Genomic DNA, 17,048 nt, shown 5'->3' with positions numbered 1-17,048 from the left:
CAGTGAGAAGAAGAGAGATATTTCAACAGCGAGAGCAGACAGAGTAGCAAGTATAAGAGGCATCAGATGTTGTGTGCAAGAAAGAAGACTGCACTGAAAAGGTCAGGAGATGCTTATGGATGAGGAGATTTGCATCAAGAAGTGCCGATTTCTGATTGTAAAAGGAATGTGTGGAAAGGGTAGACCCAAGAAGAATGGGACAAAATGGTGAGAAAGGTGCTTCAGATATAGGAGGGAAGACAAGGGACTGAGACTTCTGGTGGTTTTACTGTGCTTGATATGTCAAGCCAAGTAAAATTATGGCCGTCCATATATACAGGCATGTCCTCTATGTCCTTTTCTCAGCTGAGAAGTGCTAGTCTTGTGGGCATATGGGTGCTGATGAACATAAAAGCACCTTTGCTAGTACCATGTAAAAGTGCTTGTGCCAGAACTGTGTAAAAGCACCCAGCACACATGTAACGTGGCTGGTATTAGGAAGGGCATCCAACTGTAGAGATTATGTTAAAACAGACAAAATGAAACCTGGTCATCTCCTATCAAATCATCTAACCCATGCCAGCATGGAGACCTGCTGTTAAATGCTGATGATGTATTTTCAGTGACAACTAGAATCAATAATTTTGGATAAAATACTTTACAATACTTAGTTATGTCCCTTCACATTCAATTCCAACCAAGATTGATTAAATAAATACCAGCCACACACTGGCGCCAATTAAATTCAGCACAAACCTTTCCTAGAACTCCTGACACATTGTTAGGAAATGCTGGAAATAACTAATAACTGTCAAACTGTTGTGAAAGTGAAGATTAGGTAAAGTGGAACCTTGGTTTATGAATTTGATTTTTTCCTGAAGGCTGTTTATCACCCAAAATGTTCATAAGCTGAAATTATTTTACCCATAGGAAATTCAAGAGAAAGCATGGTGAATTTGAGCAGGGCTGTGCACTGAATGAAAGCAAAACAGCAACTGACACCCCCAGCTTGTCAGCTTGCATATATTCATTACTTGAGATGTATATTCAGGTTTGAAAAATTGTTCATAAACTGATGGGAAGGACTTGTAAGCCAAAGTTCCATTGTATTTGGATTCTTTTGTACCAAATTCCAGCTACTAACTTCCAGAACTGAATACAAGTGTAAGTTTTGTAGGATGGAAAGCATTTCTTTTAAGTTGATGGAATATGAAAACAGTGTGTGTGTGTGTGTGTGATGTGCCAAATGTTTCAGATATCTTAATATAAGGATTGTGTACACACTTTCTTTGTACAAAATCCTTTATGTCCTAATAATTTTTTGTTGTGTAATGATAAACAGCAGTAAAAGTGAGAGAAGAAAGGAGTGGAAAAGAGGATGTCTGCAGGTAAATGGCACACACACACACACACACACACACACACACACACATTTTATTTGGCTGTAAAGATACATAAGTGGCTCAATGGCCAAGAGTTTCATACATTGCATTGTGTGCACATATATGTATGCACCCACATACATATATGTACACACACAGCCATAAATATATATATACGACTAAAACAAAAAAGTTTTTAGAGTTAAATATAATATAAAGTAGTAGTAAGAGTTAAAATAAACAATTTCCTTACCTCTTCTAGACTGAACAACACCCCACCAATTGGGGCACCAAACGCTACACTGACCCCAGCAGCAGCAGCAGCTGATAGGACCTTCACAGGAAAAAAGGAAGCCAGATGTAACAAGATGTCACAATGGTTGTACGATAAAATTGACAATGGTGAAGAACATGATGATGATGATGATGATGATGATGATGATGAGACAAGAGCTGGCATTCCAAAAAATACAGAAGTTGACAGAGTACAGCAGGCACCAAAGAAACCTCTGCCCTCAAACATGCTACAGATTCAGGCAAATTTCCTCAAACTGCACCCTGTCATCTTACAAAAGGAAGACAATGATAGATAGGATGGTCACAGAGTGGAATGTCGTTGATTATAGGTCTGTTGAATCAGGGCTGACCAGGGGTAAAACAATACAAGTAACTAAATGCATTCGTCAAAAGAAGAAAGAAACAATGCTTGTAATGTGTTTTCTGTCAGGTCACTGAAACTGTTGCTAGGGAACATGGTCACCTTGTTAAGAAATTTGCTTCACAACAATGTGATTGCAGGTTCAATTGCAGAGGGTGTCTATACAACCCCAACTATGGATGTGGTGTACAGACCAAGCTGTGTGTTGGATGTTTTTATGTAATTCGTGTGCCCTAGCAGAACTGGTGCAGTGAACAAAAATACTTTGTGATATTTGGTTACTCCCTTCACAATTCTACCTTACAGAGAAAGATGGGGTCATTTTCCTAGCATAAAACTCTTGAAATCAGCACCCATGAATTGGCACAGCCAAATAATAGCAGGCAATAAAAATATTAAAAGTAGAAGGAAAAATGCTGGCCTTACCTCTCTCTTTTTAGCTTCATTCTTCCCATATTTAGGGAACAAGTAGGAAAAAATGTTCCCACAACAACATGCTACATGAACAAAGGGGCCTTCTTTACCAAGACTAAGGCCTGCAGATACAGCTAACATCATCCCAACTGATTTGATCATTAATGTCCATTTCCCTAGGTAGCCTCGGATAATGAAGCCACTCAAAATAGTTTTTATCTGCAAAAGAAAAAAAAATTGAAAAAAAAAATTGAAAAAAAAAATTGAAAAAAAAAAAACAAAAAAAAAACAGTTACGTGATATGTAACGAACATAAGTTTGTTTTTGAAGCACTGAAATGTAGTACAAGGGATGTGAGTTCAAGTCTCATGACTGGTTGCTGACAGATTTTTCTGCTCTGTAAGGATTTTATTCTATATCAGTACTTACACATTGAAAAAAATATATCTTTCTACTTGTACGAAAACTGTTGGTTATTACATGTCTAAATGTCTGAGTTAATCACATAATTTTTCAGACTAACTTTAAAGAGGAAAGATTTTTTGCATTTACATCTACACATCCGTCACCTCTAAAGATAATGTTAATAATGCTAGATGACTTGGTTAAAATTGCTAGAAAACTTGATAATGGTGACAATGGACTTGATAACGGAACCACAACACTTGTGTAATAGTGACAAAAGAATTAATAATTTCAACAATTAAAATTTTCAAAATCATAATGTTTAGCAAATAGAAGATTTTAAAAAAAATACTAAATGATAAAATGTTGCACAATGTAGAGCTTCGGTGCAAATAATTGCATTTAAAACATTGTGGAAAAAGGGTGCAACGGGAAACAATGCTTCGTTGGCAGACAATGAAGTTGAGCAGAGGAAGATAGCAGAAGGATTCACTGATCTTTAAATGAGACCAATGAGATCTTTGTATTGAGACAATAATCAATGATAAAGTAGGAACTTTGACTTACCTCAGGAATACCTGAACCGCAGGCATATGGAGCAAACACACGCACCAACATTGCAGCAAGTGCAGCAAGTGTTAATGCCACAACAACATATAACATATATTCAACAATGTAGGAACCAGCTCCCTGACTGTTGGTTATCCCAAATAATTTGGCGTAGGTGTACCACTAGAAGAATACAAAAAAAGAATTTATATACACATACACTTATACACACAAAAGTGTGTGTGTGTGTATATATATATATATATGTATGTATACACACACACACACATCAATGAATCAAGAAGCCTAAGTATGTTTCCACAGTGGGCTACAAAGCAAACAACACTGTTAGCAAAGCCATTGTTTACCACCAGCAACACATGTAAAGATGAGAGTAAATATGAACACAAGCACTGGCATAGACACACATACACATGTATATAAACATATATGTGAGAGGTTTCTTTCACTTTCCATCTCAAAAAATTGCTCATAAGGCATTGATTGGACCAGAGTTATGTTAAAAGATACTAGCCTAAGATGTCAGAAAGTAGGTCTGAACCAGAAATCATGGGCTTCGGAAGCAGACGTCCCATTTTATGCACAACAGACTGCAAATTAGAAAATCTACAACAAATGTAAACACACCAGGTCTTCTCTTCACTCAGCCACGAAACTACAGGATATTGCTTTGACAAGCTTCATAGTTGGTTACTTATCTGCCTTATCTTTTCACCCACAAAAGACACAAGTTGAGTAAGAAGAATAAATAATAAGCAGAACAACAACAACAACAACAACAACAACAACAACAACAACAACAACAACAGCAGCAGCAGCAAGATGAAAATGACCCACTGACCTGTGAACAGTTTGCAGCCTCATCAAATGTGGTGTTGACAACTGACCAGCAACACTGTTCTCTGTTCAACCAGAAAGCATCTAAACAAATACCTTCTTTCAAGTCTGACATCCACGTTGTCCCAATATCAATGATGCCAGCACTCAAACCTGCAACCAAACATTAAAAACAAAGAAATTAGTTCAAATTCTGATGAGGTTGCTTTTCAACCTTTCGGGGGGGGGGGGGTCGATAATATAAGTACCAGTTGTGTAGTGGGGTCAATGTATGCGATTAGCTCCCTCCCCTGAAAATGCTGGCCTTGTGCCAAAATTTGAAATCATCATCATTATTATTATTCATATATATATATATATATATATATATGTATGTGTGTGTGTGTGTGTGTGTGTGTGTGTGTGTGTGTGTGTGTGTGTGGAGAGAGAGAGAGAGAGAGAGAGAGAGAGAGAGGACGGAGAAAGAGATATCAAAGTCATTTTCAATAGCATGGATGAAATAATCTGTGAGGTTGTTGTCGCCTTCCCAACTCCCAAATGCCTCCTCCTCCAGCCACCCACACCACCACCACCATTAATAACAACAGACTCACACAATGGACACCTAATTTGAGTGTCATTATATTGCAACAGCAGCAACTGCGCCTGGTGCAGTGAATGAATACCAGCAGATTCAGTGAAGCAGGCAGTGTCGGTCAGTGTTGGCTGTCGATGGTAGCAACAGAGAAAGAGTGACCGGAGGGGGGGGGGGGGCTGGAATGTCAGCAGGAAACTGGTGGACAGAAATATCCTGAAGCTGCTCCAAAAGGGAGAGAAGTTGGTAAATAATTATATTGGAGAGAGAGAGAGAGAGACAGAGACAGAGAGAGAAAGAGACAGAAAGAGAGAGAGACAGACAGAGAGAGAGAGACAGACAGAGAGAGACAGAGAGAGAGAGAGAGACAGAGAAAGAATAAGTAAAAGTTAGAGAGATTAAAAGACAGAAAATGAGTGAATGAAAGAGTGAGAACCAAAGTTGGGATAGGGGAGAGAGAAAGAGAGATGGAGAGAGAAAGAGAGATGGAGAGAGAAAGAAAGATGGAGAGAGAAAGAGAGATGGAGAGAGAAAGAAAGATGGAGAGAGAAAGAGGAGAGAGAGAGAGAGAGAGGGAGAAGGAGAGAGAAAGAGATTGTGGTGAAAATCTTTTGAAACAGAAATTGCAATTAAATAACAGTTTCAAGCAGAAAATATGTCTGCAGCTGTAGAAGGGAGTGTGTGTTTGGGAAGGTAAGTGAACGAGAGAATTGGTAGAGCATTGAACAGAATTATTTGTGGTAGTTTGTTGCATGCCATTCCATCAAGAGTTCAAATCCTGTCCATGACCATTTGGCATTTCTTCCCCTGGAGGTCAATAGAATCACTTACAGGGGTCAACATAACTGATTATGTATCTTTGATGACAGATCATCAAAAATGCAACAAGGTAATGGTCAGTAGCAATATATATACATACATGTGTGTGTGTGTATGCTTCAGATGGTGAGTTTCACAAAGGCAATGACAAGTGACTGTGCTTGGGAAGACACATCAAAGTGAATGAAATTGTGGTCGTGGCCCCCACCCAACCACCCAGAGTGCTTTTTTATGTAGGACTGGCACAGGACTCTTGCAGGCCAATCTGCTTCACCTGGGAGGGGGGGGGGAGACCTTAACACTACTGCTGAGAGTGCTATGTAAAAAGGACTCATACCAGTGCCACGTAAAATTATCAAGTACACTCTGTACAGTGGTTGGCATGTTAGGAAGGGCATCCAACTGTAGAAAGCATGCCAAAACAGACATGGAGCCTGGGCAGCCCTTCAGCTGGCCAACTCCTGTCAAACTGTCCAACCCATGCCAGCATGGAAAATGGCTGTTAAATAATGATGATGATGATGTTGGTGTGCGTGTGTGTATGTATATATATATATATATATATATATATAAATGCACACACACACACATGTACACAGACACAAACACATATATGAAGCCCAAAGAATAAAAAAAAAAAGTCAACACAATCTTTTCTTCTGCAATTTCAGTGAAAGTAATTGTCCACCACAGCTGCCATCCAATGACAAAAACTCTGTGTGTGTGTGTGTGTGTGTGTGTGTGTGTGCACGCATTTTCCAATCTTTTAATTAGTTTCTGCATTTCAGGCAAAAGCAGTGCTCCAGCATGGTGAGAATCCATTGACTGAATGAATAAACGATCTTAGAAAAAAGCAACAACAACAAAGTGAATAATGAAAGGACTTTTTTTTTTTTTGCTGGGTCCTGATGCATTCTTTGCTGACCAAAGTGTGTGATCCCTCTTTAATTGCTGCAGATCAAAAAGACTGCTAAAGCCTTTTTTTATATCCAGAACATGACGGTGGTTTTTCTGGAGAAATCATTCTCTCGTTATAACTTAATGACCAAACAATTTGGGATCAAAGATGTATTCATTATTGGAACTGTTTAGGTGGGTTTTAGGATATGGTGTTCGTTAATTTGGGGTGGGGGGAGAGGAGGAAATGAAGCACTGGTACCCCACCACCACCACCACCACCATAAATGCAGCAGCATTTTACTTGTCATCTTTAGCTTCACCATTTTTACCATCTGTTACCATCACAATCATCATCACCATCATTACTATTACCAACACTACCCTGATCATATTACCACCTCTCCTTTCAACACAAAAATCAACTCCCACCATTACACCACCACCAACTCCCACCATTATTACACCACCACCACCTTCAATATTAACAAAGCAAGTGAAATATTGTAAATGGAATCCGAATGTTTCTTCTCTGAATTGTGTTCTTTATTTATTGGTTACTTTGCAGCAGAACATGTTGAAAAAATGAATTTATGAATAGACAGGAAACAAGTGGAACATTTAAGAAGTTGGCAATTATGAGGTCCCAGGTTCAATCTCACAACATGCTATTTTCGACAGCTATCTTCTACCATTGCTTCTACCAAGCGCCGAAGACAGTGCGAAGGGAAAGGAGAAACACTAGCATTCCAGGCTAAAGAAAGGCTACACCCGCGTAAGGTGTTATCTGTTTGGTGGGATATGAAAGGTTTAGTCCAATGACTGAAGGGTGCTTGCAACGGACCAGTCACATGACACTGGCATCAGTCACGACTGGAATCTCACTTGGCTCGATGGGTCTTCTTCTCAAGCACAGCATATCGCCAAAGGTCAGTCACTTGTCATTGCCTCTGTGTGTCCCAACATTCAAAGATCATGCTTCACCACCTTGTCCCATGTCTTCCTGGGTCTACCTCTTCCACAGGTTCCCTCCACTGTTAGAGTGTGACACTTCTTCACACATCTGTCCTCATCCAAACACATCACATAACCATACCAGCGAAGTCGTCTTTCTTGCACACCACATCTAATGCTTCTTATGCCCAACTTTTCTTAAATCAATTAAATTGGTGGAAGCATTGGTTGTGTAGTAAGAAGCTTACTTCTTAACCACAATGTGCAGCCCTGTTGAATGGTACCTTGGGCAAATGGATTCTGTTATAGCTCCAGCCTGAGCAAAGCCTTGAGAATGGATCTGATCAATGGAAACTGAAAGATGCCTGGCATTTACATGTGTGTGTCAGTGTGTGTGTGTGTGTGCGCGTGTATGTTAGTGTCACCTTATCTTGACATCACACAATAGTTGTAAATGAGTGTCATCATCACACAAACTTCGGTGAAAACATGTCTGGCCATGGGGAAATAGCATTACCTTGCTTGTAAAGAGGTGAGGGTGGGCAACAGGAAGGGGATCAAATTTCAGCCTAGGTGGACATTAAGATGAGGATACAGAGCAGCCAGAGTGTTACTAAGGATTAGAGTTACAAAGATACATCAGTTAGTGGAATACTCAGTCACTTGCACAATGATAAACCAAATAAGAAGTTCTGCTGATTAAATGTACAGAAACCCAAAGAGGGAGTTGGAGATCCTAATAAATCATTTATGAAACATAAGTTCATTATGTCTCAACCACGGAGATTTTCTAGACAAGCAGCAGCAGCAGCATGTGGGGACAGGACACTAGCCCAAGCCCAATGTCTGCTATAGCAATTAAATAGAGATGAGAAATGTCTATAATTATCTGAAATAATTACTGTCATTCAACGAGAGTAACCTACATTACAAGTTACACCTAACTTTCTCTTTCTCTCTCTCACACACACGCACACACCTTGTCCTCTATATTTCTTTCTTACCTGGGACCTCAGGAAAAAAAAAAAAATGCCAACCTGGCGCTATTCAAGAAAATCTATTAACAAACAAATCATGTATTCCTTTTAGAGGAGAAAAAAATAAACAAGAAAAAAGCCCTTTTTCTATGAGACCTCCCCCCCTCTCCCAGACACACTACTCCATACACATTACTTTCATGTCAATATTTCAACAAAACTCAATTCCAAAGCTTTACATAAGTGTGTATGTGTGTGTGTGTACTTACTTGGCTGCAAAGTTACATAAGTAACTCAAGGGCTGAGAGTCCCACACACTGCACTCGTCAAAATTTTGTTTGTTTGCATGAAACTGTCGGCTCTTTCAGTCACTTATGCAACTTTACAACTGAATAACACACACACACAGACATACTCTCCAGTTGGTCCTCTTCGCAATCCCCACATAGGCCAGATTACTGATGATCCCAAAGAATGCATAGAACTCATTGCTGAATGTTATGCAGGCATTTTTACTGTCGAAAACCAAAATGTACCGTCTCTACCACCTCTGACACCAACTATGGAATTTACACCTGCAATACTGTGACATCACCTTAAGAATACATGCAACTATACCTCTCCTGGCCTCGATGGTGCTACATACCTGCTTCTCAAACGTGGTGGGTATTTTCTTCTGCACCAGCTTTCACTCTTCTGGCAACTGATTTGGCAAACACCCACAAAATTATTAATCCTCATGCCAACAACCACCTTGAGCACCTTTTTGTGCTCCATGTGTCTAACACATGTGGGTAGGCCTACAAAGCCAGAAAACAGAACAGCTCCCATGACTTTCGGAAACATTTTTCCCACTCAGAGTTGCTGAAGCAGGGAACAAACTAACCTGCATCAGTTGTCAGTTGCCAAGACATTGCATCCTTTAAAACCCTCCATGCTTCTGGAAATTTGCCAACACTACACCTGGTATCCCCCCCCATACTCCGCCATACACATGCATACATGTATATCAGGACTCTCACACTGTTCACTTTCCTGACTTTTGTACATAATTCTATGTATTGTACATTGATGAGTTGTAGTGCACCTGAGCACCACTATACACAATAGTTTCATTATTATTATTATTATTATTATGCAATATCCAATATGATCTTCCCTGATTCTTTAAAATGAAAATGTGGCATTTATAAAATGAGAGAGTAGCACAGCACCCATAACTTTTTAAAACATGTTTTTACAGAATTGTCAAAGCCTGAAATAAACTAACCCCCCCACATTGGTTGCTAATTGTCAGGACACTGCAACCTTTAAAAGTTCCCTCCTTCCCCAAATCCACCCACACCTCACCGACCTTTCTTCTTTATGGCCTTTCTTTTTTATGGTTCAGTTTCCTGTCTTATCTATTTTTGTGTTTGGCTTTCGTTGTTATTCTTATTGCTGCTTTCTGTCCCCTCTTTTACCCTTTTCCAACAAGCTATACTGCACTTACTCTATCCACATAGCAATCTTGCATGTTGGGCAAAGTGCTTAGTAGCAGTTCGTCTGCCTTTACATTCTCAGTTCAAATTCCGCAAAGGTTGACTTTGCCTCTCATCCTTTTGGGGTCAATGAAATAAATATGAGTGCTGCAAAGTGATGAAATCAAATTACTTTTCTCCCAAAATAGATATGAAATTGTGACTATGTATATTTTAAAATGTAATTTTTTCTGCTTATGGGGAAAATGGAAAAATGAGTGAATATATATTTCATGAGTGTTGTATATTAAGTCTAAAAAATTGTGCATAAAGTATATAAAGTGTGTATATATAAAGTGCATTGAGTAATCCTCGTATTTCAACTTCCTTCACTTTTCAATGAATAACAAGTGAGTGACTCTCTTTTGATGCAGACACAACACAGGAGGATACGCTTTCAGGTTTTTTCGATGAAGATTTCAGGAATAAGACAGCAGGTTTACTATTAATTCCGTGAAATATTCACTGGTTCTACTAGTTATTATTATTTGAGGAAAATTTGGGTGTTATTTCTGTCAGAGCAAGAAACCATGTAGAGGTTATCTTTTGATCAATAATTGTTGTTAACACTTCCAAGATGTGTGTGTGTCACATGTTGAGGTGGAAACAAAGAAAGAAGAAAAAAAGCAATGCCAGATGACAGGACTATAGAGTTTAATTACCACCACCACCACCACCACCACCATCATCAGGAAAAAATTGTTGTTGTTGCTGTCAATGTAGCCACATGATCCAGTCTAAACAATGAGAATATATTTATGAACTTGAAGTTCTGAAGGGGTAGTTGTAATAGTTGCAGGGTGGTAGGTGGTGGTTGGAGGGAAGTGTTGGTTGTAGTTGTTGAGGAGGGACGTGGCGGGGGAGGGGAGTTGGAGGTGAAAGTGGTAGGAGGTGTTGGTTGAAAGTAGCATGAGGGGACAATGGTGGTGGTATTTTCTCATCAATTAGAGCAACTGTAAGGAGGACGCTCAACTAGTTCTCCATTTTCATCAGCACCTAACAGGTACGACAACAACATTATCCACAATAATTTCTAGTGATGAAGCACAAGGCCAAAGTTCATGAAGAAAAATCTACAACTGATTAAAGCAATCCTCTGTGTTGAACCCTTCCCAAACGCTGTGTATTACTGGTACTTCATCAATCCCAAAAGGGACAAAAGATAAATATCAATTTCCTACAGGATTTGAACTCAGAACAAAGAAATTAAATAGCTTGAGATTTTTTTCCACCAATCTTGGAACAAGAACTAAAACCACCACCAATGAGGAAACTTACATGCTAGTAATAGCAGTCAAATCTTCTCAGTGTCTAAAGAAAAGACATTGTATATCTTAGGCTGAGATGAACTGCATGAAAAGACTGGATAGCCAAAGTCTGAATGTTCTTGATCTTATGTCTGCTTGATCAGGACAGCTGACCTGGGGTTAAACAACAACAATACAGGCAGCAGTTAAACATTACAGTTACTTAAACTGTATTGGACCCTACCAACATCAATATTTGATTGCAATTCAGCAGAGACATCACCAACTTAAAGCATACCCAATGAAGGCACTGACTATGCACTCACTCACCCTCGTTTTCATTTCCTGAAAATATATGTTCTCAGCCATTTGCTAATCTCATTCCAATTATTTTTACAAGAGTTAAAAACATTTTCTTTCATCAAGAGAACTGATGACCAAAGCCCTTTTTTTTTTCTTTTCTTTGCTTCTTGTGATAATGGTACAACACTACCACTTGCTCCTTGCCATTGGACTGCCCACTGCAATGATACTCTATCTAAGCATAAAGTTCCTGCTAACAACACTCGTTTTCCTGCTTCAATCTATAGAGGCCCCAGTACAACTCCACTACTTCAGGTGAGAAGTTTATTTTGTTTTCAAGAAAATAAAATCAGTTGAAATTATTTCACTGCCAGAGATGAACTTCAAACTTTCACAAGTGATTATTACTCACACGAGTTTTTCTATACAAAAAAATATTATGTAGAATAAATAAAGTCTGCAAACACACCATCCAAGTGTGTGTGTGTGTGTGTGTGTGTGTGTGTGTGTGTGTGTGTGTGTGTGTATATATATATATATATATATATATATATATATATATATATATATATATATATAGAGAGAGAGAGAGAGAGAGAGAGAGAGAGAGAGAGAGCTGTAGAATCATATCCTTTGATGTGAAACATAAAAACATGAAAAGTAATAATTATGTTTCTTTGCATTAAAAAAAAAATGCCAGAAAGAATCCCACATAAAAGCTGACACACCTGGGAAAAACAGAAAGAACTTCTATCAAATGATAGCATGAGTCAGGGAAAATGGCTGATGAATTATGGGTGGTGGGACAGGGGTCGTGAAGCACACAAGATGGGCATTGTTTCATGAATTCAAAATTTATACAAAACAATGAAATTTTCTTTTTTGCTCCCCATGGGAGCCAATGCAAGAAGTGAATAGCTCAAATCCACAACACTGAAGATTCCAAGATATCTAACAACAAGAAATATTAAAGCAAATACATTTACAATAAATTTTCAACATTAAGCATTTCAATTGAACAGATCAATTGATCTACCAACCAACTGATTGCTTAAATGGCTGAGTATTCTTGAAGTGTTTCATATTTCTTTTTTTATGTAATCCTCAATTGAAACCAGTATGACAGAGTGTATGACAAGGCTAACTTTTACCATTACAGGCTGCAGTCCATCCATTCAACAGGCTTCCACCCAGTTTTGTTTGGGTTATATATAACGTTCACACACACACACACACACACACACTTAGGTAGCCAAAACATTGTAAAAGTTGAAAAGAGTTTAGAAGATTTTAGCAAAAACTGACCGGCAGCAACTCCAACCAGCAGGACACAAACCCAGCCTGACCAAGCGTCGTGAGCACTCTTGATTTTCTCCCACAATCCATCGGCTTTTCTCTTGATAATGTTGCGATGGCGCATGCGATCCCGTGCAATGTCCCGCAACCAGTCAATGGTGTGGAAATCATCATACTGTCCTATTCCTGGCGGCAGGTCATCAAGGGTGTCCATCAAATTTGTGGACCCTGGAATAAAAGGGAAGAGAAAGATTAATAAGGTTAATGTTGATGGCCAGCAAGTTGTGTAGCAAACTAAATTCTTCTACAATGTGCTCCATTTCCTTCTTTTGACAAAATAACTAAAGTTGGATATTTCAGTTTAGGGATGCAAATATCCTTATCCTGAAAGGTTGAGCTTTATTTTCATCCTCATGATTTTTTTTTTCTCAGTGATATAAATTAACGAACCAGAAACATTTCCATAATGTGGAGGACTCAAGAGAGATGGTGAAGGAAAGACAACTCGGCTAGAAGGAGAAAGACAAAGAAAGATGCAGAGAGAAAGCGAGAGGCATAAGAAGAGAGAAACAAAGAGATGTATAGAAAGAAAGGAGGCAGAGCAAGTGAAGATCAGGGCTGACTGAGTTGCTAAGCAACAACATTTACACAATTCATTAACAGGAACTTTATTCTAGAAAGTTCACAACACACATTACCTTTCACTCTCAAGAAACAGCTGGGAAATTTCCCTGAACTTATACTTCACCATCTTAAAAAAGGTAGACAATATAGCCCTTGATAGACTATGCCTCATTTATGGAGCCCAGACTGTCACACACGATCATTATTGGTTTGTGTTGTAGAGCTAATGGTCCTTGCTGACACAGGACATCTGACGAATGCTGTAGCATGTTATGAATCTAATCTAATCTTCTGAAGTGGTGTCCTCTGAAAAGATTAGCTCTTGGTGGAGAACAAAAAGCATCTCATCCTGCTAGCATCCAACAAAATGAAAACAAATTTCAAAGAATGCTTTGGACAAAGAGGCAACATATGAAAGTGCTGTATTCCTGTAGAAGTGATTATTTATTGTTTAATGTAAAGAACAAAATGAAAGGCAAGTGTTGTGAATGTGCTTATGTGAAGCATCACAAGAGAACAATCCAGTTGAGTTGAATGGAACATAGATATCTGTTCATTCCTCAATTTCGCTAAATTTATTTCTTTTCCTGTACAACCATGGTTTATATGGGCAATTTTGAAAAAGTTTAGCCCTCACTTGCATTTGCTAATAAAATATATTATGTAAATATAATAAATAAGTCAACCATGATGGACAGAGAGAAGAGTGAGAATCAAAGCAATGAGGTACGTGTGCACTGATAATACACTCTGGCACATCTGAACATGAATATGCTAATCACTGATGTGTTTTAACAGTGGAGAACAACTTTGCCTTTCACAATATGTCAGGTCTATTAAGAGGACTGAGACAAAGCAATATTGCAACCTGGTTGTATCTGTTCAGTCAAAGCTATCCCTAGATCAACAAGAATGGTGTCTGAATAGGAATAAAATTATTCATTAACTGTTCTGATGAATTCTGAAGGTGTTGAAACATGTACAGAGGGTGAGAGGGAAAAGAAACAATGATAGAGCATACTTTGACTGGATTTGAACCTTTACTCTTTGATTTGCAATAAAAGCTAAATAGAAACAATGGCAGAAAAAAATCTTTCACATAAATACAATAGAGAAGACTATACTCTAAGTGGATAAATAAACTATTCAACTAGCAGGAAATTAGTGGACAAAAGATTTATGACACAAGATTTATGACAGATGGGTTTGATGCAAAATCAATTTAAATGAGAACCGAGTTTTTTCCCTCTTAAATTTAGACAGAAGCTTTTTGGTTTTGTTTTTTAATATTTAAGATAAAAACAAATAACCCAGATGTTACCGACCCAAAAATTGTATAACCTTACAGACAACTGATGTGTTAGGGTTCAGCAAATGAAATATGCTATGTAAATATAGAATCATTATATACATATATATTAAAAAAAAGGCTGTGTAATTTATTTTGGCTCTTTACATTCTGAAAGTCAACTTTACCTTTCATCAACAATAAACTGATGCACCAATTGAGCAAAGGAGTTCATGGAATCAGTTAATGCCCTCTACAATCAGCCATAAAAGGCATAAGGGCCACAACACAACATTTAATGTAAACAAAAACTAACAAATAACAGTATGAGAAATGTATGGAATGTCAAGAGCCCCCTATTGGAATATATTAGAGGACAGTGTCGAAGATGAGGATTGATTTGCCAAAAAAGGGTCACTACAGGAAAGCATTGCAAAGCACTGGCTTCTGTCAGTTGATCAATGTCTATTATTTGTCTGCATCTTTCTTTCTTTTTCTCTGTGCATACACACACACACACACACACACACAATGTAGAGAGACAGATCCACTGTGTGTGTCTATCAGTTCACATGTCTGTTAATTCCCAATAAAAGCAACCAGTACTAAAACAGCAGCCAACGACAGGGAGCGCAGACCTAACTTGTCTCTCCCCCTTACAGCTTAGATGGAGAAAGGAGAAATAAGGGAGTTTTGTTTAATGAACAGTTTAGCAACATAGACAAAACAATAACAGTGCACATAATTCTTTTCCCACAACCTCACCCCTCATAGAGCTTATTTCTTAACACCTGCTTGGAATTAGTGACAAACAGAATGCATCAGCTTTGGACCAGCTACGTTATACTTATATAGGCTGTGTATATATTAGTAAGAGTTACATAAATGATTAATACCCGTCTGACTCAACCCCCAAATGGCTTAAGCCTTTAGCATTTAAACTGGTCATAGCTGACCTAAATATTCTATCAGTTTTATGTTCAAATTGACCAGATCGAGCCTATCACACCTACCCTACACTATCATTCTAGAAATACTGGTTCCCTCCACTTTGCCTTTTCATTGGAATTATAAGGATTATACAGCAAAAGCTTTAAACAATTGGGACTGACTAATGAGCCAAAGAGCCAGTTCTATGAGGCCTTTTTGAATATTGCCTTGTTAACATGACAGTGACGTCATTATCAAAGCAGGGAACATCTAGAGCAGCCCCTTGATGGCTACAGATCTGAAAAAGAGGAAGGATCAAGGTTTCCGGAGACCTGAAATGCAAATGAACCAACCAGCCAATTAATCAGGTGAACATACAAGCCAGATAAATTTCCTTTTCATTTGGATACAAAACAGACTGACAGTTGGAAATATTAAGTCAGTTCCTCCAGTGACCCAATATGGCCTACTAATTAGTGAGTTCAGAATAACAGTTAGATGGACAGAGAGAGAGAGACAAAAAGATAGTTTGGAGAAGGAAGGTGCAAAACAAACACTCTTTTGCTGGATGATGAATAAGAAGAAAGATGAAAAGAGTAGACAGAAGACAATGGGCGATTTCAATGGAATAATTTGCTGAAAGCTACAGACCAGATCTGATCTGTGGCAGAGATACAACTAAACAAGGGTAACATGATGGTTGAATAATAGCATGGATGGAGCCATATAAACTAAATGAAAAGCCAGGAAAAAATGGAAGAAGGAGTGAAAGACTGATGGCCTGTTGCTAGAAATAACAAAAAGATGTTCCATAGGCAGAGAGAAGCTGGAAGCTTGAGGTTTGCCTGTGTTTCATGCTAAGGGGATCTAAGGCAAAAGATGTTCCAGATTGCAAAGAGATATTAGAGTAAATTATGTTGCAGAATGATAGTCTCTTAATCCTAAACAGTTTTAATCCATGTGCAACTGAAGTTTTTGCAAGGACTTAGGTTAGCAAATAACTGTTCACTAAGTTAAACATTACTTTGGCCCTTTCCCAGTCCCTTTTCTAACCTGTATCACACGTCTAATGAAACAATTATACTCACAGCCATTTCAATCGTCCCAAGCATTAACAACCTAATGCCAAACATCCTGTATAAGCTTTCTCAGTTATCAGATAATTGAACAAGTTTCTCAAAACATGTCCCAATAAAGCTCAGGGCAGAAATGACTGTAACAATAAAATCTATTCAGAAAACACACTCAACCTTCACACGGTTAAAATCTGAGACACTTTTTGCTTTAAAATTGATAAATATAAAAAGGTTATTTTTTGCAGCCACAAGTACCTAAAAATACGCCAACGTAAGGAATGTCCTACACACTCACGCA

The 17,048-nt window shown here is 38.3% G+C and overlaps 1 protein-coding gene across 8 annotated transcripts in view; it reads right to left on the bottom strand.

The window, feature by feature from the left end:
- LOC106878803 (H(+)/Cl(-) exchange transporter 3) overlaps positions 1-17,048 on the bottom strand; it is a 111,404-nt gene that overhangs the window by 31,859 nt on the left and 62,497 nt on the right. For all 8 annotated transcript variants that reach the window (XM_014928143.3, XM_014928142.3, XM_014928141.3 and 5 more), the window contains 5 exons: positions 12,842-13,060; positions 4,250-4,398; positions 3,406-3,570; positions 2,446-2,652; positions 1,615-1,695 (listed from right to left, as the gene is read on the bottom strand). In XM_014928143.3, coding sequence (XP_014783629.1) covers positions 1,615-1,695; positions 2,446-2,652; positions 3,406-3,570; positions 4,250-4,398; positions 12,842-13,060 — 821 coding nt within the window. The remainder of the gene's footprint in view (positions 1-1,614; positions 1,696-2,445; positions 2,653-3,405; positions 3,571-4,249; positions 4,399-12,841; positions 13,061-17,048) is intronic.

Source organism: Octopus bimaculoides, chromosome 20 (assembly GCF_046866305.1).
Source record: "Octopus bimaculoides isolate indiv1 chromosome 20, ASM4686630v1, whole genome shotgun sequence".
NCBI classification, from domain to species: Eukaryota; Metazoa; Mollusca; class Cephalopoda; order Octopoda; family Octopodidae; genus Octopus; species Octopus bimaculoides.
The sequence above is the reverse complement of the archived record's forward strand: the minus strand, read 5'-3'. Positions and strand labels throughout refer to the sequence as shown.